The 22101-nt window shown below is 53.6% G+C and overlaps 8 protein-coding genes across 16 annotated transcripts; 3 read left to right on the forward strand and 5 right to left on the reverse strand.

Annotated features, from left to right (window-relative positions):
- Positions 1-832: 832 nt before the first annotated feature.
- KVP17_002243 (uncharacterized protein) lies at positions 833-3859 on the reverse strand (the record flags this gene model as incomplete). Of its 4 annotated transcripts, XM_068518317.1 has the most annotated exons (7): positions 1720-2119; positions 2182-2370; positions 2424-2561; positions 2615-2846; positions 2888-3009; positions 3041-3706; positions 3735-3859. In XM_068518317.1, the coding sequence occupies 7 exons, from the start codon at positions 3857-3859 to the stop codon at positions 1720-1722; spliced, it is 1872 nt and encodes a 623-aa protein (XP_068375351.1). The 4 variants fall into 4 exon arrangements, with proteins under 4 accessions (XP_068375353.1, XP_068375350.1, XP_068375351.1 ...); XM_068518319.1 differs by lacking the exons at positions 2182-2370; positions 2424-2561; positions 2615-2846; ... (1 more) ...; positions 3041-3706; positions 3735-3859 and adding an exon at positions 833-1643 and having other exon boundaries at positions 1721-2112; XM_068518316.1 differs by lacking the exons at positions 1720-2119; positions 2182-2370; positions 2424-2561; ... (2 more) ...; positions 3041-3706; positions 3735-3859 and adding an exon at positions 833-1510.
- A 55-nt stretch (positions 3860-3914) lies between these two features.
- On the reverse strand, positions 3915-7148 carry KVP17_002242 (uncharacterized protein; the record flags this gene model as incomplete). The annotated part of the gene is made up of 2 exons (XM_068518315.1): positions 3915-5109; positions 5137-7148. 2 exons carry the CDS (start codon positions 7146-7148, stop codon positions 3915-3917), a joined length of 3207 nt encoding a protein of 1068 aa, XP_068375349.1.
- An 82-nt stretch (positions 7149-7230) lies between these two features.
- Positions 7231-8436, forward strand: KVP17_002238 (uncharacterized protein; the record flags this gene model as incomplete). The annotated part of the gene is made up of 1 exon (XM_068518310.1): positions 7231-8436. One exon carries the CDS (start codon positions 7231-7233, stop codon positions 8434-8436), a length of 1206 nt encoding a protein of 401 aa, XP_068375344.1.
- Positions 8437-8554: 118 nt separating this feature from the next.
- KVP17_002237 (uncharacterized protein) lies at positions 8555-15412 on the reverse strand (the record flags this gene model as incomplete). Of its 4 annotated transcripts, XM_068518307.1 has the most annotated exons (3): positions 8555-8989; positions 9018-14485; positions 14512-15412. In XM_068518307.1, 3 exons carry the CDS (start codon positions 15410-15412, stop codon positions 8555-8557), a joined length of 6804 nt encoding a protein of 2267 aa, XP_068375341.1. The 4 variants fall into 4 exon arrangements, with proteins under 4 accessions (XP_068375341.1, XP_068375340.1, XP_068375343.1 ...); XM_068518306.1 differs by lacking the exons at positions 9018-14485; positions 14512-15412 and having other exon boundaries at positions 8555-8869; XM_068518309.1 differs by lacking the exon at positions 14512-15412 and having other exon boundaries at positions 8955-14108.
- A 60-nt stretch (positions 15413-15472) lies between these two features.
- On the forward strand, positions 15473-16340 carry KVP17_002240 (uncharacterized protein; the record flags this gene model as incomplete). Of its 2 annotated transcripts, XM_068518313.1 has the most annotated exons (2): positions 15473-16008; positions 16037-16340. In XM_068518313.1, the coding sequence occupies 2 exons, from the start codon at positions 15473-15475 to the stop codon at positions 16338-16340; spliced, it is 840 nt and encodes a 279-aa protein (XP_068375347.1). The 2 variants fall into 2 exon arrangements, with proteins under 2 accessions (XP_068375347.1, XP_068375346.1); XM_068518312.1 differs by lacking the exon at positions 16037-16340 and having other exon boundaries at positions 15473-16012.
- Positions 16341-16902: 562 nt separating this feature from the next.
- Positions 16903-18474, forward strand: KVP17_002236 (uncharacterized protein; the record flags this gene model as incomplete). Of its 2 annotated transcripts, XM_068518305.1 has the most annotated exons (2): positions 16903-17149; positions 17177-18474. In XM_068518305.1, 2 exons carry the CDS (start codon positions 16903-16905, stop codon positions 18472-18474), a joined length of 1545 nt encoding a protein of 514 aa, XP_068375339.1. The 2 variants fall into 2 exon arrangements, with proteins under 2 accessions (XP_068375339.1, XP_068375338.1); XM_068518304.1 differs by lacking the exon at positions 16903-17149 and having other exon boundaries at positions 17239-18474.
- KVP17_002241 (uncharacterized protein) lies at positions 18475-20103 on the reverse strand (the record flags this gene model as incomplete). Its single annotated transcript, XM_068518314.1, has 3 exons — positions 18475-19605; positions 19646-19835; positions 19877-20103. The coding sequence occupies 3 exons, from the start codon at positions 20101-20103 to the stop codon at positions 18475-18477; spliced, it is 1548 nt and encodes a 515-aa protein (XP_068375348.1).
- Positions 20104-20187: 84 nt separating this feature from the next.
- On the reverse strand, positions 20188-21752 carry KVP17_002239 (uncharacterized protein; the record flags this gene model as incomplete). The annotated part of the gene is made up of 4 exons (XM_068518311.1): positions 20188-20655; positions 20699-21070; positions 21096-21409; positions 21485-21752. 4 exons carry the CDS (start codon positions 21750-21752, stop codon positions 20188-20190), a joined length of 1422 nt encoding a protein of 473 aa, XP_068375345.1.
- Between the last annotated feature and the right edge of the window lie 349 nt (positions 21753-22101).

The raw sequence follows: 22101 nt of genomic DNA on the forward strand, positions 1-22101 counted from the left end.
GAACCCAGCTCATTCTGTAGGCTCCGCCAATGCAGATTACGAACCTCTTCCTATACAAGGTCTGATTGTCTACGATGTTTCATCACCAGCCAGCTAGGTGGCTCAGTGAGGTCGTCTCGTTTTATCTGGTGAATACTTTGGAGGCGGCTGCTCTGGCTGACTTCTCTCTCAGAGCAAGTCAAATCCGCACAGCTGCATTTGGGAGGTGACGGGATGACACCGGAAGAACCCAGCTCATTCTGTAGGCTCCGCCAATGCAGATTACGAACCTCTTCCTATATAAGGTCTGACTATTATGTAGGGTTGTTGGGGTTTAATGATGACGTTTCCATTGGCTGTCCGAGGAGTCACTAGCTCGATTCCGTGCAGATACAGAAATAACTGATCTTTGTGTGAAAAGAGAACGAAAGCTCTAAGAAATATGCTAATGAAACTACTACCCCACACCACGCTCTTATCGATCAAATGCCATATATCACCAAAGAGGTTAGCATTCGGCTTAGGGAGGTGACGGGATGACACCGGAAGAACCCAGCTCATTCTGTAGGCTCCGCCAATGCAGATTACGAACCTCTTCCTATATAAGGTCTGACTATTATGTAGGGGGGTTTAATGATGACGTTTCCATTGGCTGTCCGAGGAGTCACTAGCTCGATTCCGTGCAGAAACAGAAATAACTGATCAATGATTTGTTTGAACAGTGGATGAAAACTCCAAGAAACTACTACCCCACATTCGCACACTCCTTGCAATCTGCAAAGAGAGTTCGCGGTTGTAACGGATGCGGTGTATTTGGAGCGATTCGGACACGGATAGCAAATAAAATAGAATGTCATCGCTTCTCGCTGTGATAGTCGGCCATCTCTGCCTGTTCCAGTTCCCTCTGCTTCTTTGCTTTGCGGCGTTCACGAATCAACAAAGCGATGCCAGCAAATAGAGCAGAACACAACACGAGAATTCCGATAACCAGAGAGGCGATCAACACGCTCCCTTGATCGACCGGATCCAGAAATGGCCACTCTTTTGGGTACAGGCGACGGAAGCATTCGGCATGTCCCACGATGGCGTTCAACAGGGGTTTTACGCTTGTCTTTCCGTGGAATGTGCACCTTGTCGCGTCCTTTTTGAATGTGAACGCCGCACATTTCGCGTTCGCGGCGCAGCTCCGAGCGCAGTACAAAAAGGTGGGGGTGTGAGTACTTTTGAAAGCATGGCCGTCAACTTCGACATTGGGGGTGGTGCACGCAGCGACAGACGAGGGGTGGAGGTCGATCTCCGCGAACCAGCACTTCATTTCTGCACATGAGCGGAGCCGTTCAACCTCACCTACGGATTGGGTGTCGGGAGTTTCCACCAGACCCAAACAATCGTGATAAAGAGAGCATATCTCGCTGCCAAAGCTAACAGCTCGGCACCCCTGATCAAGCTGTTGCGTGCAAATCTCGAGGCAAACCTCTAGGCTAGGCGCCAATACGTCCACAAGAGCAGCCATGCTGTTCTTACCGTTCATGATGCACCGTCTCTCTGGTTGCACATAGGTTTCTGGTGACCAACAAGAGGCGTCTATAAACGAGTTCCCTGGACTGGTGGAAGGCGATCCCGATATGTGGAGATAGCAGAAGGAACCATCAAAAGTGGCGTAGCTAGAAAAGAAGTTAGTACATTAATATAATAATTAAATGATTAAGCTGAATATCAGCGAGCTTGACTATCCTCTCACTAGCACGGCTGCAACAAATTCTCGTGTCGCCCTTTACACGTAGCTGCGCACTTTTCCAGAGATGTCACACGGAACTTGTCGCCTCCTACTATTCCGAAGTCCGACTTGACACATCGACCTTGAGGGGACGAGGTTCTGTCCCGATATTCGAAGGGGAACAAAGTCGACATAGGCCCGATGATATTGAAGTGGTCCTCTACCATTTCCTGATCGCTCGATAGCAGCTCACAGTCGACGTCGTAGTTGACGAACCGGCAGCCCAGAGTTCTCCACGCGCCGTAGCAGGCATAAATACACTCATCCAGCGTCAGACCAGACAGTCGTTGCACCAGTCCACTCTTGATGCGCAAACCTCGGATCACCTGTCCTGCATGTGGGTCCTGAGGGATCATATCGTCGCTGGAGTGAGACTAAGAAATGCCTTTGCAAATTTGCAAAACTGGCTGCGGAGCACGACCCACCTATATTCCTCGGAAAAGTAGCAGGACATTTTACCCCTCATAGATGATTTGTCATCAAGCAGAATGGCTCCCAGGCCGTTGGTGAGCATGCACTCACCCGTGTCTTTAAAGCTGAATGCGTTGCACCCTGGGTGGGTCTTGCAGGACACCGCGCATTCGTAGGGAGTGTTCGAGCGAACGACGACGGGGCTGGAAAACAGTAAGCAATTTAACATACGAAAAATCAAATAAATCCCTCTCACTTTCTGTCATAGGGCAAAAGCTGGCCGCGGAGTTCACACTTGACGTGGTCAGGTGGGAATTTTAGATCGGGCTCGGAGTATTCTGTCGGATGATAGCACGAAGCGTCTCCAGAAGTGTACAGGTCATCTGGAACATACCTACGACAAATGAATGACTTTACTATTTCGACTTGTCAGTCAGCAAGCCTCACCGTTCCAATTGATTGAAGAGCCGGCAGCTCCTTTGCCTCGTAGACGGGTTGTAATAATGTTGGAAGAAACGGCAACCTGCCTTTCTGCTAATCATACACTCGTTAGCGCAGAACAGGGAAGCGCCATCGTTCTCAGTTTCCACGTTGATTGCTGCGACGAGAGTTCCTTCTATACGATAACCAACCATGTCGCACCTTGCCTGTGGAGTACGGGGAAGCCGCTCCAGGTAGTCTGAGTCATATTAGAAACTGAATAGAGTAATGAAGACTCACTATAGCCTAGGTAGCAGTCCAAATCGGCCACCATTGAATCAGCGTTAGTTTCGGTCTCGTCAGAAGTAGAAGACAGCCAGCAACCTTCGGAATCGAGAGTGACGCGGCTGGAGAACATGAGACTAAAACCACCACATGGTGAGTAGCCCCTACCGACATCCATTGTCCTTGTGGCGGACACACTCCGCCAAGCAGTGGGTCATGGACGCGTTCCTCCCAATAAGAGGAGCAGTGTGCAACCGTTTTATCGGATTCAGTCGTGTGTTATAGGACTCGCACTTCCAGGTCGTAGATTGAAACTTCGTGAAGGGGAAGTACTGACACCTGTTCGCCGAAAATGGCCGCATGCGGATTTTAGGGTGACCAGGCGCACCGCAGTACAAATACTGATGCACGTGCTCGAACTCCGCCTCACAACCAGAATACGCAACACATCCTAGTATTTCGACTTCTTGACTCATAAATGTGCGCCAGCTGTCAAGCACCCGTCCTTCTTCCAGTACGGAGTTGCGACCTCCATTCATGGGGCAGTTCCACATCTGAGGAAGTGCGTCCATCGAATTCTGAAGCAGAGTCCTGTATTCTGGGGGTTCGATTGTATCTTTGTCAAAGGTTGGTAATGTGGGGTCGTAGGTTGAGGGATTAGCCAAAGCCGTAGCTGGTCGGTCATCAAGCATAACGAACCAGTGCTCGCAAGGCTCATCGCAAGCCTCGCTGGTAATTAATTGCGAGGGCGTGAAACTAGAGCACCATTGTATGTCAAGGGCCAGAATGCTCTGGGCTATGGATTCGCTCCAACGAACAGGTTTCAATCCGTACCTGGGTTCGTGAGGTAGATCTGGCTCACGCTTTGCGTTGCTCATTGAACATGCCTATGACGTCTGTGCGTTCTTCTGGCCGTACCTCTCGGTAAGATAGGCTGTCAGCAATCAATGCCAATGCCGTTACGCAAAGAGTCAAGAACCCCGTCATTATTTCAACAATTTCGTCAGCTGCGACAATGTTCTAAAATGCTTCGTTCTAATGATTACAGCTCATCCCTCGCCTTCCCAGCCAGGCCGCGCTCCAGATCCAGCCATCCATCCATTTCCTGCGCCTGTTCAAGCTTAGAGGTCGCTTGGACAGGGGAGCTGCACAGATCCCACACCTTAGCGGCCAGCTTGGTCTCATCTGAGCACCAGGTAGCACACCACAGCCACTCCACAGGCAGGGTCGCGATCGGAGCTTGCTTCTGGATGTAGTTCGGCAAATCTTGGTCCAGATTGCTGAGAGACAAGGGGTCGCGAGCTAGCTGCAGGTATGTTTCGCGAAGCAGGTTTCCGACTCCCATACGTTTAAAGGTCTCCAAGTCGACAACAAAGAGAGCACTGATGTGGTACGTGAGGGATCCAAGATGTTGTTTCCAGAAACCGGTCTCCCAGAAACGGTAGGAGCTCATCTCCGGCTTGTCCCGGCAGAAAGGAGGGAACCCATAGGGGGCGCCGTCAAGGTTGAAGTCTACCAGCTCACCCAGGTCACCTCGCACGAGCTGATCAGAATCCAGATAAATAATCCGCCCAACATCTAACGGAGTAATCAGATCGAGAAACAATATCTTGTACGCCCAGGCGACCCTGTTGGCTGCTGTCTGCGGTGGCAGGGCCTCGGGCCAAGGCAGCGAGACCAACTCCACTTGGAAGGACGGGAGGACTCGGCCAAGTCGTTTGAAATCCCGAGCACCTCGTTCAGTTAAAAGATCTTCAATCAACCAAACGCGTATAGGTCGCGTAGTCGTGGCCCTCACAGAAGCCAGTGTAACCTTGGCTAATCGTTCAAAGGTGGGTCCCATCACGACCATGAACACGTTGACAGTTCTGTCTCGAGGCGCCAATGCCACCTTCAACCGATTCCAGAGTCGCGAAGCCGAGAGTTTGACGGCGGTTTCGGCGCGAAGCGAAGGTCCTCTTCGTAGTCCTCCGGGTACCAGAGAGCACCACTTCCCTGCGATTTCTCTGCCTGGAGATAGCGTGACGCCGGGATCGGCACATAGCATTCTAGGGCCAGGATCGGACAGACTGAGAACGTACCCGACGTTCGGCAGCAGGATGGCCACGTCGTGATTCGGTTCTAGGCGCGCGTCTAGCACGTGAAGACGGATCGCAGTCGTCAGCGTGTTGCTGGGGGCAGGCCCATGTAGAGACCACTGCGCCGTGGTTGGCGGCCCGTCGAACGAGACTAGCGGGCTGTGTTGTGAAGAATGATAACCTCACAGGGTTCTGGTGTCGACATTCGCGGCTCTGATGCCCAATCTTATGTCGTTAGCGGTGACGCCCAACTTCAAACCGACTCTCAGAGCGGCATTCTCAGGAGACGGCGGCAGTAGAGGACTTACGGTCACCTGAAAATCCGACGACCGTTGAAGGGCATCCAGACCCAGCAGAAGCTGCTGCCCCACGACAGAGAGCGGGTTGGCGGCAACATACACCGTCAAGCCACGGGCCTTTGATGGAATGGACTCCGCAGACATCTCAGGCCCCACAAAAAAAGTTGGGCCCAGTAGATCTGAGAGGAGGACGGCGCCTGCCTTGCGCGCATGTGACAGCAGAAAACGCAGATAGCCTCCCAAATCTCGAAGCGAGTCCGTCACAGGGAACGGCAACCCTCCTATCGCCACCATGTCACACGTATCCAACGCCAAGTACGGCACCAGGCGCGACTTGAAACATGCCAGCGGTATGTTTCCGGCGACCACGGGCGAACCGCTCACGTCTGCAAGAGCCCCAGCCGTGGCGGCAGTTGGAGCTACCGGACCCGTGTTAGCCAGGGCCCGCCAGCAGCCCAGTGAGAGGCGAGGAGTGAACCTCGCGTGCGTCGGCGTGACCAGCAAGGAACTGTCAGCCCACAGCTGATCTGTGCACTCCGTCATGGAGCACAGATGGGTCATCCAACCTACCAGTAAGTCGGACTCTGGCGGTCTAGACAGCAACCACTCTAGGAATGTCTGGTTCTCTTGGTTAATAGCCGCTTGTAACTGCTGCTCGTCCTCCATGTCAATCTGCACACCGTTTAGAAACACCAGTGGAGTCGGGAATGAGGTGACAGGTGGCTGGAGGTTGCGGGAGCCGTACACATGTTGGAGCCTGGCCACGCCACCCGCTGTCTCGTGAGCTAAGCGGTCCAAAACGTCCACCACCTCGGAATTTGGGACCTTCGCCAGGACCGCATTCAATGCAGAACCCAACGGTTCTGTGAAACTGACTGCCAGAGAAGCGGGTAATCTCTGTACATCGCCTCGTAATCGGAGCGCATGGGTCACGTCCGAGGTGATCAACGAGAAGTTCAAGAAGGGATAGTCAGTCGGCAGGACCTGTTGCATCAGCAGAGCCTGTTGCAGAAAGTCTGCCGCGTCTGACTTCAGAAGACGACGCGTGTCCAACGCGTCCTTGTTGCCCTTGGATGTGAATAACCGTTTGAAGGTTTTCGGATTGTATCGCGGCAGAGTGAAATTTTCCGTTACAGGACCGAGGTGGATTCCAAGTCGAAGAGCTGAGATCACCCGCTCTAAACTCTCCGACACGTCGCGGACTAATGCGGCTCCGAGGTTTTTCACCCCAACCGCAGCGAATTCCGGATACGGACCTGATGGGTGTCCCTGCAAACCACTTGTCCGTCTGAGCCGCCATGCCTCTTCCACGATCTCGTTCAAGGAGTCGAAGGGACCTGACATGGTTCCGCCGGTGTAATCCTCCTGGAAGGTCTCGAGGCTAACCCATTCAGGTTCAGGGGTCACTTCCGCACGAAGCATCGTGAAGTGGTAGCGAAGCGTACCGCCAGTGCCTCGAAGGGCTTCTAAAGCGGTAGGGAGGCTGGACACGTCGCCGAATACGTGCAGCTCACAGGACTCCGCACCCTCCAACGCCACTTGAACGAACCCGGATCCCGAGACGAGGTTTTCAATTTCGAGGCAGCTGCCTGAGTCACCGGTTCTTACCGAGTCTCGGGTAAAATCCAATGCTCTCCACCCGTCACCGCAATCGTAGCATCCCGAAACCTGGAGCTGCTCCTTCACTGCAGCGTTGTACTGCATTTCTCTGTACAGGTGTCCCTTTGCCGCCAGGACGGAGCTCCAGGCATCGACTGCGTTGAGCGCCACCAGGAAGGGGCAGGAAGGGGACACGCGCCAGTCGCAGACCAAGGCAAAGCCGTGGGTTCTAAGGCGGATTGCTGCCGCTCTTTCGGAACACGCCTGTACCACGCAACACAGTGCAAACAGGAACCGCATTCTTATTTGACGTTAGCCTGCCCAATACGTTCTAATTCACTTGTAACCAAAGCACCGCACTGAATTCCGGATTAGTGCAGGAATGGACTTCGGCGGCTGCCTGTCAGAGCAGGTCAAGGATTGGCTCGGTGAACCGGTCGACAACAGAAAGTACCCTCAGCGGTTTCTAAAGACTCTGTATGATCATTACACAGGGCTTGTTCACGTTTCAACTATATCTCCTACCACGACTCCCTGGGTGCCTCTGACTTGCCCCGGCCCCGACCTGGGTGTTCTGGCCTCCCGAGACCTGCAGGAGTGCTCCTGGCTGCACAAGGCGAGCGTGACGTGCGTGGACACCTGGCACGATGTAGCTGTCAGCGGCCATGCTGATGGCACCGTGAAGATGCAATCGACGCGGTCTGCTCACAACCCAGTTCGCAGCGTCGACCTAGGCACGACTGTCACTGACATTCGGCTGCTGTCTGCTCACGCGTGTCTGGCGTCTACGGCAGCTGGCACTGTTTCAATGCTCAGTTCGGAAACTTCAGGCTTCCCCGCCACCCTGCACGACATGCAAGAAGCTGGTCCTGTCACCTGTTTACTACCTCACCCTTCCGGTAGTCACGCGTACTACGGTGTCACTAACGACTCTTTTGGCTGTGTTAACCTGCTGGACCTGGGCCATGGGCGTTGTTACTCAGTCACGTTCAATGAGAGTGCTCACTCTGGAAAGGTGCTCTGCATGGCCTCGGCTTCCGACGGGTCCCTGCTGATAACGGGAGGTCAGGACGGCACCGTGAAGTTCTTTGACGGGCGATCATCCTCACTGGTAAACGACCTTAAGGGTACTCACGGCGGGGAACCAGTCACGTCTCTGGAGGTGTCGGATTCCTATTCGGTATTGACTGGTGGGTTAGATGGTGTCGGCCGAGTCATTGAGACCCGGATGGGCCAGGTCTTGCCGTTCTCCTTCTCGTCACCGGTTGTAACGTCTGACAGCACCGCAATCTACTCTCGGCTCAGGTTGATTGACCAAAACACAGTTGTCATGGCTGTCGCATCCGCTACCCGAGCGTCATCTGTCACCTTCCACGACGCTGCCACTGGGTCCGAACTGAGCCAGGTGGGTCCACTACGCGATCTTACCGCAATGGGAGTCAGTCCAGTCGCGGGGTTTGCTGTTGGGCTTGGCAACACAGTGAGGATGTACAGTATGTCTGGGCCCAGTAGATACTCTCCTACACCCGATAGACCCTCGTTTGAGGAACCGGAAAGTGAGGAGGTTCGACTGGACGATTTGTTGTAGACCCCTCTACGAAGGGATTTCCCCTGTCAACAAGGGGATATCCTGCCCGCAACGTTAAAGCGTGATATTATCCCCACCAGTCCATGACATTAGACATTAAAACGGTTTCCTTTCGTTCTTAAAAAGCATCAAGCTCACCGCTTTCTGCGGCAATCCTGCTCTGCTTCTCCTCGCGGGCCTTCTGCGCTGACACTGAGAGCATGAACGTCTCCTCAGTTGACATCACACGTAGTACGTCCTCGAATGGTGCAATGTCCTTGGCTATCACGGCCCAGACAGCCCTCAAGTCAAATCCTGCCTCAAGCAGCGTGGCGCCAATCAAGGCTTCGTACAGATCTGCAACCCACTTGGCTCCGAGGGCCTTCGAGAGCTCTCCGTGGTCGTCTTCCTCTGTCTCCTGGCTGCTCGCATACTTGGATTGCTCCTTCTTCATCTGTTCCCTCCAACAGAACTCAATGTCCGATTCAGGGGAGGTCTGTAGAATCTGCGACTGCAACGCCTCCAGTTGGTGTCGACGCTCAACCGGCAGAGCCCCCTCCACGTGCCAGAGCATCTGTGTCGATTCTCCCATGATGACTCACGTGCCAGGCGGAGATCGAAGGGTCGAAGTCATTCAACCGGCGTAAAATTTTGCAAGCCAGGTACCGATTCGACTGCAACAAGGACTTCATTCGCGAAAGGTCTCCTTCGGATAGGCCTGGGAATCTTGAGTACAGCCACTCCACAAGAAGAGCCGACAGCGCTGAGTCCCCGAGGAACTCCAGTCGTTCGTACGAATCTGCACTTGAGCGGCTGCGATGGATGCGGGCCCGCATGTAAAAAGCCAACGTCGTCCGAGGAGGACGGTAACCCTTGCCGTACCACAGGTTCGCGATCTGCTCATCCGTCACGATGGGCTTGGGCGCAGCTCGGACGGACAATGGTGGTTGTCGCAGCCTGGAGAGATGTCTCCAGTAGCGGTGAGATTTTATGAAGTCTGGCGGCTCGTAGGAGCCGTCAATGACCTTCATCGAGAATTGTCGAATGCAAAGCAGAATGGGACACAATGGTTTGGTGTGAAGCTCGCGGAGTGCAATTCGTTCAGACTCCTGGTGCATATTGTTCTCGGTTACGCTTTCGGCCGATTTCTCCGGTGTGCTGTCTCGATCTTGGCCGTAGATAACGAAGGCGTCAAGGAAGGCACCTGCCGCAAACACCCCAGAAGGGCTTCCGTAGAGCTGCCCGCAGTACGGACTCGGGGGCACTGGTTGGAACGGGTCAAGCGAGACACTGCCCAGGCTGGTGACGTGGTTCCACCCCGCTCCTTCGAAGTCCTCACCCTTCAGGTCGCACAAAGCGAGAAGGTGCCCATTGTGATCTCCAATAGCAGACCCAAACTCCTGCGCGGCGGGAGTGCCACCCTTCACCATGTCGAACCGCCTCCGCCCGCGTACGACCTCGCCAGAAGATACCAACGCGTCCAGAATGCCGGGGAAATCCTCAGAAGATCGCCAGTTTCCCAGGTAAACGGAAGCGATGAGAGCCTCCACCACGTCAGCCTGCTGTTTAAGTGACATCGGAGTCCGCCTCAAATCAGATAGGTGAAGGGCTCCGACGGATCCTGTGCTTAGTGCATAAGGCCGACCACGAACACTGTTCCTCAACTCGGTCATGACGGCGGCTGCTTGCAGGCTTCTGTTCGCCTTCAGGACGTCTGAGCGGGATGACAGTACGCCCTCGTCGCCCGATTCGTAGTGGAAGAATGCCCAAAGCGCAGCGAGGTACTTCAAAACGGAATCTCCAAGAAACTCCAGGCGTTCGCTGTTCCTTTCGTAGTAAAATCCGTGTCTGTCTGGCTGCCTGTCACTGTCTGCACACTGATCGTAGACAGACTTGGCGTCGCAGTATAGATCCAGCTCAGTCAAAATCACCTCGGAGGGCAGGCGCGAGGCCGGAGCTGTCAGGGAAAGTTCCACCAGTGAAAACGGGGCATACACTGAAGTGCCACGATCCTTTCCCAGAAAAGGTGATAGCACGTCATAGTCGGACTGGGACAGCGAATCTCCTCCGGCGATACCGTTCAGAACGTACGCTAAATTAACATGTTCCTGCCGAGATGCGGTGCCCAACGCTCCGAGAGGCAACCCCAGCAGTGTAGCCAGCAGGTCAAAATCAGCTGGTAGTGCTCCCCAATCAGCGAAAATTCGATCGGCGAGTGCGTGCAGCTCCATGACGTAGGCGTCGGGTACGAGGTCCAATTCAGCTCGCACCAGGACAGCGCCCATGCACACGCTGAGTCGCTTCGTGACGTCGACTGCTGCACCGTGGTGCTCCAGCTCGAAGAACGTGGCCAGGAAGTGGGAGGCTTGGACGAAAATACTTTCGGTAACGGATGTCAAATGGCAGAAGTTTGGAATCTGAAGGTCGTCGTCCCGTGTAACGTAGGGCTCTGGCAGCAAGAAGGCTCTATTCCCTTGCCTACGTTTTACTCCCTTCACCAACCAATGGTGCTTTGCTGTCGCCAGCGCGGAGTCGGCATAGTGGAAGTCCTGTTTATAATGTTCCACCAGACTCATGCCGGAATGCATATAAAAGGATGAAGCAGGGGAGTTCACGAAACCATCCCACCGGTAAAAGTGATAGGCTTGCCGCTGAAGAGATCGTAGCAAGGGCCTCTCACCTCTACGCATTCGTAACAACTCGAAAGCTGCACGAGCGAGAAGCAACTCGCAGGCGGCCGCCTCAGGAGAGACTGTACCCGCAAAATAGTCTTGATAGAGGTTGCACCAACCAAACAGGTCTTTGTGGAAAGCCGCTAGGGCGGCTGTTGTCAACCACGTCTCATGCGGAAAGGCAGGGGCGTCTCGCGCCTCCCGAACGTCCTCAACGACAACCTCCCTGAGGGGTATTTCCCCGCCACAAGATCCTGACACGGGCCATAGCTCGACCCTATCGTTAGTGAGCGCATGGTGGGACGCGCCGTCGGAGAGTATCAAGAGGGGAAGCGCCTCCACGAGGGAAGCAATTCTTACAAGAGGCGGAGCCAAGGGTAACTGCTCTCCTTTACGCTTAGCGCTTCTGCCTGAGAGGTCGAACAGCTTGAACTGAGCATGATTGATCATGTAGTCGAAGTCCAACGTTAGCTGTCCTTCGGAGCCCACTGTTAACGGACAGTAGGCTTTGAATCCGCCCTCCCCGGCCCCGTTGAAAAGATGAATGGCAGCCAGCGCCTCAGTTCGGCGTTCGAACGAGCGAATAACCGCCAGCTTAGCCGGAGAAAGCGCTACTCGTCTCTCGAAAGCTACACGCAAAACCATTAGATGCTTTGTGGACGTTTGGCCCAAACGCCGTAGGGGCACCTCGAGAGGACCCGGGAACAAAAGGCACAAAGGCTGCACCACATTGAATGGGTGGGCTGTAAGCTGCCTTATAGTGGTGAGGCAGTAGATCAGGTGGTGCTCGATGGTGGCTTCATTGGGCATCGACGAACAGAGACCCATATCCAGAGATGTGTCCGTAATGTGGTTCAGCATGGACGAGGCCACGCCTTCAAGGACTTGGTGAAGTTCCGAGTCCTCGCATGACTGCAGATAATCGGCCACCACCATGGCCTGCTTCCACGATTCAAACTCGCGCAGACGGACTTCCCGTAGGGTCTCGTCAACGTGTGAGCCGTCGATAGGATATTGCAGGACGGTTTGAGCCATCTCATGGTCTCTATCAGCCATCAATCGTAGAATGTTAAGGACCACAGTTGGCGGTTTGCCATCGGCGGAATAGAACAGGCGCCACAATCCGAGCAGCCCGCCAGATAGCAGCACATCAGAATCCCACCTGCTCACGATGAACTCCTGCCTGTGCATACACAGCTCTGTAGGGGTGAGAATGCCGTCTGCTTTAACCTGCGGCCTCACAGACCGCCATCGGCATCGGGGTCGAGGGATGCTGCAGCGCGACACACCGGGCATACGGACATCCGACAGCGCAGCAAAAGGTGGTAACTGAAACCACCGTTCCCATTGGATTGGGTGATTGGACATGAACAGAGGAACAAAACGGTTAACCAACGGCAAGCCCTGCGCACCTCGAACGCGACAAGCAGCACGCCTATAGGGCGCCATTCTGTCAGGCAACGGAGGGAGCAGGTGGTCGTTCAGCACCTGGCCCTTGTATAATTGGTCCATGGCAAAGTAGGCCAGGTAGTTCTTCTTAGCCCGCTTCCGGATGTTGTACTGGTTCAGCTGAACATATATAGGATCGAGTGTAAGACCACTGGTGTCTCCAAGCTTCTCCCGGCGGTACCCGATAAGAGGCGGGACGACTCGAAGCTCCATAGCGTCCTCACTAATCTCCATGAGCGGCCGGTGAGAAAGTAGAACGTGCTCTGTGAACGCCTGTTCCGCCACGGGGTCGTCCAAGGACTGTCGAGATCGCAAGAGCAGACTCAGGACACGAAGAAAGGTGGGCCAGGCGTAGTTCACAGGTAGGTACGTGGCTGGCGTTCGCAGCGCCATCCGATTACGATTTGATAGAGTGTCCTGACTATAGACCGCTTTCTTTAGGCGTTCGAATGCCCTGTTCTTGTCGGCGTTAAGGCTGGCCATCCTGTGCCCTGCGAAGACGAGATTACGCTCAGCGAACCCGAACAGCGGCATAAGGCTGGCTTCGCTGCTGTCCCTGGCTGCCATTATCACGTAGTGAGAATCCGGCATGCGAGCGCGCCCTCTCGACTGAATGTGCTCCTTCAAAGTGGACACCCCGTCAAAACGGATCACCAGATTGCAGTCAGGAATGTCGATTCCTTCCTCCGCCACGCTAGTCGCTACTAAACAATGGATGCCTATGGCCGATGCAGTGGGCAAGCGGAAGCGGGTCATGATATCCCAGCGCCCTCGCCTCGGAAGATCGCTGCCGGCAACTACCCAATCAGACTTCAGCACCCTGTGCGCTGTCAGAAGGAAAGAAAGGAGCTGTGCAGAGCGTCGTGTGCGACAGAAGATCAGGCTTTTGATGTGGCAGCTCCCGCTGATCGCGTAGGGGGCCTGATGAGCGGGCTGAAGCTGGTCCTTCCACCAAACGAGGGGTTCGTCTTGGCGAGTGACCAGCAGCATATGGTGAAGGCCAGTGTCCCAGGTGGAGGTTTGCGCCTGACCATGCGTCTTCTCAGACCTGAAAACTGGCAACTCGGCGTCTGAGGCTTCGTCTGGATACAGAGAGGACGCTTCGCTGTCGGACTCTCGGCCTCCGAAGTCTTGTCGCTCGTGGAACAAGAGAGGTGAGGCGTCTGGGGAGATCGGAGCCTCCGGTTCCGCTGGTGGGACCGTCTCCACGGGTGCAGGGACGTGGTAGTCTCTGCAGGGGAAAGCTTTCAGGGTCTGTACCAGGACGTGGAACTTGTTGGATATCATCAGACTGCCGGCGTCGTGACTGTCGGAGCTCCTAGTCTGCACCCACAGCTCACGCACAAGAGGTACATCCGCGAGCATGTCGTGAACGAGGAGGACCACCAGCGTTAGGCCTGCTGTTCTCTCGAGCACCGTGGCGGAGGTGGAGCTTACCGGTGTCAGATCTTCATCTCTGATGATCTGCATGCCTCTCAGCTCCTTCCGCTGGTGGATCACGTCGGAGAGCATGGTAGACACGAGGGCCAGGAATCCGGCCATACCTAAGCTGATCATAGTTGCTTCGCACATCTGAATTTGATTTCGTGACATCAGCTTCTGTTTCGCCAGCCACACACCATCGCGACAGCCATGGAGCGCCTGTCTCAACCCACTCAACAGATCAGCGCGCTTCGATGCAAAACGTGCAGCCACGGCCAAACTATCGGCAGCCACGATACGCCAGCTGATTGTACCTTTCGGCAGCGGGGCCACTTGAGCGGCCAACTGTGCGTTTACTGCTTCGACTAGCTCATCATACGCCTGAGATTGATTCTGGAAGTCATCTTCAAGACGATGTTCCAACAGAAGAAGCAACGGTTTAAAAACAAACCTATTCAATAGGTGAAGCCAGAAAACCGCGTGCTTGTACTGAACGTAGATAGCGGTCCGTTCTACCACCTGCTGGTCTGTGTCGACTATCCAGGATACCCACGCGTCTCTGCGATTCCCTTGACGATGACGGAAGAGTCGAACAGGTTGCACATCTGTTGCAGTCTGTGCAGGGCATGGTGGCGGGTGTCTCGACAAATGGAACGGATGGAATCCTTGAACGGTGAGGCTGTTAGTCCCATGAGCCGAGGAAGCCTAGCGTTCAGCACAGACATAGCTGCAGGACCTCTTTCTCGTATTGCCTCAATCAGTTCAGGCTTCACAGCCTCCGCCAACTTTGTGCGAGAGTAGTAGTCCTCCAGAATCACCTTGCATACCGAGGTCCCCTCGCTGATAGCGTGGTGCGCTTCATCGATGACCAGTAGGCTGACGTTAGCCATTGTAAGCATGCCGTTGACGAGATAGTTTAGGAATCGTTCAGGTGTCATGAAGAACAGCCGCGGGTACAAAGTATGGATTGTGTCGGTTTCCTCCTCCGTTTCATCCGTTTCCTCCGTTTCCTCCGCTTCACCGTCTTCACCGTCATCTGTACGGAAAAATGAGAGAAGTCTTCTCTTGACAGTCTTGGTTGCAGGCACCTCGCTAGTGGACTCCACCAGACCAGTGAAGAGCTCCGCCCAGGTGGAAGGAATACGCCAGTCTACCGATAAGTAAGGATCCATCTCAGACTCCTCGCTAGTCAACACGCGATACTCAACCGGATCCAGGCCTAGATGCAATGTGAGGTCCTCAGTAACCTTCCCCGCCTGCTGCTGCGTTAGTAGTGTCGTCGGCGCGAGGAAGACGCATATTTTATGGGCGTGGGTGGGGTCAACTAGGTACTCGCGCACTACAAGGGATGCACAAAATGTCTTCCCAGCGTTGGTGGGCAGAACCACCAGCAGGTTGTCCTCCATGCACAGGTCCCGAACCGTCAGCTGGTACGGAAATGCTTCCCGTGCCATTTTTCTGTATTTGGGTCTCGCTGCAGTGATATTGTCAACAGCAAGAATTTATTTATTTTTATGGCCGACCACTCCGCCATCGACAGTGTGGAGCTCTCCGAAGTCTCCGCTTGCGAGAGAAATAACCTGGTAGGTTCGCGGCCAAACCCGACTTACGATTTGCAGATCCCGACGTGCTCCGGCTCCATGGACTCTCCGCGGAGTTCTGAAGTCAGCTGCGACGCCTCTCGACCTGACTACTGCGTTCCAGCTGAGGAACCTTTCTCAAGACATCGAGGTTCAGGGCCTACTGAAAGATGGATGGACGCCACTCAATCTGGAACTGAGGGGAATCTCGTGCTCAGCCCTCTAGTAACTTGTTCGGTATCTGAATCTGAAGCCCTGAAGCGTCGAACAGAGGAGTACATTTCGGAATACGGTGGAAGGAATACCTTGAGGTCACGGCCAATGGCTGAGTTCGCCTACCCAGACGCCTTTGGAGGTGAGGTACTGGAGACAAGTTTGCTGACTGAGGACCACTACTTGTGCGGCGATGTGGACGTAGCTCTGGTGGATATCAATGATGTGGATCACGACGTCTTAGATCAACTCGAACGGTGAGACTCTGGTGTCAACCCAATACAGATACAGCAGCGTGGTGAACAGCTCCTTGATGCGTTCAGGCGGGAAGTCTCCCCGACTACACAGGGACGAAGTAGTCTTCGAAAGTCGAGGAACGCATCTGGCCGATTTCACCTACGCCGAGGCGGCAAAGAAGGCGCCTTCCCCGTCTGAGTTTGTCAGAGAGGGAACACCTACATCAGCCGACGCATCGTTGACCCACCGCTCAGCTTTGTTGTCCCCCAGGTCACTGCAGATAGAATTCGTTAAGGTTGGAGTGCCATCGAATGTTGATGCTTCCAGCAGGCAACCTCTGCCGTTTTATTAACCAGAGAGTTATGGCTCCTAGCGTGTTATTAGCGCCTTCTCTAGCGAGATGAGTCCCAAGCATCGTATTAAAGCTGTGTGCTTTCTTTTAACTGTACGTCAGTTTGGATGAAGAAGAGCATCTATTTGCAGTCAACGTCTTACAACTTAGAGCATCTCTTTTTTTTCACCCCAAAGACACCCCACCAAAAACTCAAACTCAAACTGATGCCTCAAGGACGATTGGTCGTATGCGTCGTGCAGTTGTCTACCCTGTTTACAACTGTCATGTGCGTCTCAATCTTAAGTCTGATTATCACGGCCTCAGTGCGGAAGCACGGCGGACTGCCTTTCGCCCTTCGAGTGTATGCTGAGAAGGTCTCATTTCCGCCACCTCAATCGAGGTTAGACTCCAGATACCCACTCGACAAGCGATTTCCAGAACTCCCCACAGGATGCTTTCTTTTAACTGTACGTCAGTTTGGATGAAGAAGAGCATCTATTTGCAGTCAACGTCTTACAACTTAGAGCATCTCTTTTTTTTCACCCCAAAGACACCCCACCAAAAACTCAAACTCAAACTGATGCCTCAAGGACGATTGGTCGTATGCGTCGTGCAGTTGTCTACCCTGTTTACAACTGTCATGTGCGTCTCAATCTTAAGTCTGATTATCACGGCCTCAGTGCGGAAGCACGGCGGACTGCCTTTCGCCCTTCGAGTGTATGCTGAGAAGGTCTCATTTCCGCCACCTCAATCGAGGTTAGACTCCAGATACCCACTCGACAAGCGATTTCCAGAACTCCCCACAGGAGAGCTTGAACTTTCGAGTGGTGAGTGAGTGAAGTACTTCCAATCAGCCGACCGCGCGTGCATCTGGCGACTAACCAACCATGGAGGCTGGGGAGATACGCTGGGTGGAATGTATGTGACATTCGAGGCCTGCCTTGCTAACCACAGGGCATTTCTAATGGATAGCGAGCGCAACTTGCTGCAACGATTCTTCTCGCCAAGAGATGTCATGTGGAATATTACGGCTGTCCGCCCCACAACCAGACATGACTCGGCAGCGACGTGGGGAGGCCGGATGCCCGTTCCGATGCAACCCTACAGTCTTTCGGCTGCGGACTATGATGCATACCAGCAACTGAAATGGTCCTTCAACACCGGACGGCAGAAAATCGGCAACGTTACCATCATTGACGAAACTCCCCGCATCACTCGGATTTCATCGAAACAAGCCACGGTCTCACTGCTGTCAGGTTACGTTAGCGACCTCCCCAAGCCCATAATCGTCGCAACGGCCGTCAAGGGACAGTCGTTGGCCGCTCGTCTACATGGCGGCGAGCTCACCTGGATGAGTGCGAAACGACAAGCGGACGTATGGTTTCGACTGTTGAGTCCCACCGACATCCTGCGCACTCAGCTGGAGAGGACCATCTGCAGAAGTATCTTCTTGGTCGACCATCTGGATCCGACGTGGCAACCTGACGGGTACTACAGCGTTTACCAGAAAACGTTGAACAGCCTGATGAGCACCTGGCAGTTGCAGGACAGGCTCCGCGTTGTGACACCTCTGTGTACCGGAATATCCGAAGTCCTGCGATTCAGCCCGTGGACCAGGAGTTTCCACGAGGGACTTTCACTCTCGCAAGCTTTGCTCAGACTCTTCAGTCTTCCACCTGAGGCGATAATGTCTGAGGTTGACACCCGCCAGAAATTTGACCAGTTGGGAGAAATCCTCCGACCTGCACTTCAGCGAGGGTTATTCGCTCTGCATTACCGCACAGGGGATACTACGTCGAATTTGCTTCAACGGGACGATAAACGCAATTCTCCCACGAAGGGAGCAGTCCAAAGATGCCTGGACAAGGCAGAGGGGCTGGGCCTATTTATGTCCGACCACGGCGAACTGCGTGATCTATTGAAGGAAAACGACAGAATTGTACCTCACTCCATTCCCGACTACAAACTACTCCACAACGTCGGCCAATCGACAGCTGAACGGCAGCAAGTTGCATGGAGCAGCCTACTGACTGAATGGTATCTGCTGCTGCTCATGGACCAGCTAGTTATCACTCACAGCGGTTTTTGCGGTACGGCAGCGATGTTTTTCAACCACGAGAGCGTGCACGTGTGCCAGAAGAATTTGGAGTAGCTAAGAATAACTCATCTGCCGCTTGCGGCCAGGGCGGCGTGGACGAGATTCATCCGTCATTTTGTCTTCAAAACGCGGCGCTTGAAACTGCTGAAGCGTGTGGTCTACCAACGGAAGGAACTCGCTGTTATCTGGGCCCTCGTCTCTAAGCAGTGCGCCAAATTTGTCAGGGAGCTGGCTCGGGTCCGAGAGGCAGAGAGCGCAGTACACTTCCGTCAATGTGCGGATAATCTCCGTGAAACTCGTCTTCTTGGTTGGTGCTGGACATTGTGTGATGACAGAAAAAGAAAATGCTACGGATATATCCTCACTGATAAACCTATCTCGCTCGAATGGATCCGTCAAGAGGAGGTGAATACCGTTTGAGTACAAGTGTTGCCTCTGCAGCCACAGCGTCTGCAGCTCCTGAGTGCACGAGCACTTCTCTGGAGACATCACAGCAGGACGAAAGCAGTTTCCACCGACGACCAAAGGTGCGGGAATCCCAAGATCAGGTCGCGCCAACAACGATCTCTGTAATTCGAAATAGTCTGTCTTCCTAGCCATGTAGAACGGGGTGCTGTCAATTGTCACAGCGTCGCTCATATACCTCAGGTGGCGAGTGGTGAAGCGGGCAAAAGACTGAATCAGATCGGACGCCGAGAATTCATTCTCAGACAAGACACCTCCCGCTGAATTCCGACAGACCACCCAGTTCCGCTGAAACTCTTCCGCGGTGCGATTTGCAGCCTGTTGGTCGGCGTACTTCACGGCCTTCTGATAGTCTGGGCCAATGCCAATTCGCTGAGCAATCTGTTCCGTCTTTTTCGCCAATTCACTTGGCTCCAGCTCCATACCGTGACACGATCCAGGATACGGGGCACTATTTAGCCGAGCGGTGCGTACGAAACTGGTTGGGAAGGTTAGGGGACGGCATAGTAGTGTAAGACAGTAGAGGTATGGGTGGTCGCTCCTCCATTCCTCCGGCCAAGATTTCAAAAAACCTATGGGCAGTGTTTTGGGAAGTCGTCTACGGCACGTACCCCATCTGCCAACGTCTGCTGCATGCGAGACCGCGCGGTTTGAACCGAATAGGGGATGGAAGAACGAAACAACGTGTCCGTCCGTCTCGAGCCGATCGCAGTTGTAAATCTGAAAGACATGACATCCGTTTATCCGAAAGCCCCCCCACCTTCTTCAGCGTTTCTAACTGCATATTAGGAAGAACCGGTGCGTAGAACTCAAGCGCGTCCCCATTCACTTCAGGTATCAGTTGCCCCAAGAAACGGCTTGTACAAGGAGTTGGGTAGGGAACACGAATGAGGGTGCGCTGCATCAGGGACACGAAGAAAATCAGCCAGTGGTAGCCACTGAAGGTGCCACTGGAGAAGCATTATGAGGAAGGCAAACCACATCCACTCACCGGTAGCTGTCGCTGACGCCCCTCTTCTTGACGCAGGCTTTTAGCCACTTGACGGCCAGCCGAACCCGTTCGTCAACAGAGGCGTATGTCCGCATCAACCGAGTGTTGAACAGACCGACATCCCGGTTGAACGTGACATCGAACTCCACTATATTGGCCTCGAAAGTTCCTTGGATGTGCCGGGGATCGAAAGGCGTCTTCCCAGACAGGGTGGTCCTGCAATACATAAGATATGTGAAGTTTGTTGATCAATTCGCCTTACTTTGGCCCTTCTGTGGTCTTCGCACAGGGATTCCAATTTTGTATTCCGGTCAGGAATTCAGGATCCGACCACTTGCTGTAAAGCTGGCAATTACCACAGCTGCAGTCCAGCGACGCATGGTATTCACCAGCAGGGCGCGTAATACGAGCTGGAAAACATGATGCCACCGACAACGGCACGAAACTCGCTTACCAGTGAGTAAGGAAATAAGCTCCTTCATCAACTCGGCTCGCCGAGGTGCGCTCACGTCTGGACCCTCCTCTCGGACGTCCTCATCCTCATCACTGGCGGGCTGGTGCCTACGGGACTGCTGGTAGTCGAACATCGTAGGAAAGCTAGTGTCGAACTGATGCTCCTTCGGCAGCTCCATGGGCCTGCCGTTCTGGTCCACGGCGCCCCGAATTCGAAGGATAGGGACGCGAGCTGTCTCGACAACCTCGACACCCCAGCCGAATGAAACGTGGACTGCGAGGGCCAGCTGCCTCTCAGCCCATACTGCAGAAAGGAAGGAACCGGTCTGAAACGGGATGACAGGTAACCTCTACTCAAATGATACTCACCTCATTGGTAAAGTCAGATGATTTGTATTTATTTCTGAACCATTTCCCATGGAACTCGCCCTTCTTCGCAAGGAAGGTGGGAGGATAAGGATTGATCTCTTCAAATCCGTTAGAGAGATAGTTATGTCTCTCAGTTAAGAGCTCTTCCATTGTAGCGGCCGGCAGGCTGACCAGCACGTCCACGTCACTTGTTTTGTGCGCAAATCCAGTTCCAGTGGAACCGAAAACACACGGACTAACACCGAAGCAACAGCGAATGACAGCGTCTATCGCGGAGTAGGCTCGCGCTACTTGGTGGACGCGACTGGGAGTAGGGCCGCTGCGAAACGTGAAGGGTGGATCGAAAAGGCAACAGGGAAAGAAAAGAATAAACTAAGTAGACAACAGAAATAAGTACCAACTCCATCATAGACATCTCATGCTCCACGTCGCCCTCGGGAAACGCCTGTCGAAACCAGTCGGTGGGGAGAGCTGGTCGGGGGGCGTAGGACAGTTGACGCTCGTACAATCTATCGGCGGGAACATAAGTCAGAAGGAGAAGCCGGATGCGCGTGACAGCGGGCGCCATCAGTTTCTTTCGGCGGATAAGGCTTACGACCGTCGACAAGTAGTACTCCTTCAAACGACTGTTGGTCTGATCCAGACAGAGAAAGACAGACTCGCACAAATTGGTGGTGGCCACTTGAATTTGGTGTTGGAATTTGCGGTCAACTGGGAAATAATTACGAGTCTTGCAGGTCGATCAATCACTCTAACCGGACACAGAAGATAAAAACTGATACTGACCTGGCTTTTCTGCAACCACTCCACAAAGCAGCCACATTAGAAAGGCCACCGAATCAGCGTATATTGCGGGAACTTTGGTGATGTCGGCCAAAACTCGAGTGTTGTGCACTGCGTGCACAAAACGGCGTGCACTGTGGTTGGCTGGGAATGAGCCGTGCCATATTTGACCCCCATGACCCAGATCTCCGAAGTTCTGCAGAATCCTACTTCCGAGCTTCAAATCGAACTCTTCACGCACAAGCTGTATAAGCCCGGGATGCAGAGACATAAATTCTGATTTAAACGGCACAGCAATGCAAATGGTGCCAATACGTTCTTTTAATACGCATGAAGCGCAATCCCATTTTCAGAGAGAGACACGAATCAAAGAAGAGATGGTCCATTTCTAGTTCCGTTAACGAACGAGATCTCGAATGATTAGAAATTCTCAATACCTTGCCTGGCTGGGATTGTTCATTGATATTTTTGATCATAAACGAGAAATTCTAAAGTAAGCATCGAAAAGGATTGTAAATCTAACGTCTGAAGGATGAAAAAGTCGTAACACGGCAACAGTTGTTGAAACAGTTGTTGAAACAGTTGTTGAAACAGTTGTTGAAACAGTTGTTGAAACAGTT

This window comes from the organism of the source record quoted next (assembly GCF_019968985.1).
Source record: "MAG: Porospora cf. gigantea B chromosome Unknown PgB_NODE_328_length_22101_cov_163.276, whole genome shotgun sequence".
Lineage (NCBI taxonomy): Eukaryota > Apicomplexa > Conoidasida > Eugregarinorida > Porosporidae > Porospora > Porospora cf. gigantea B.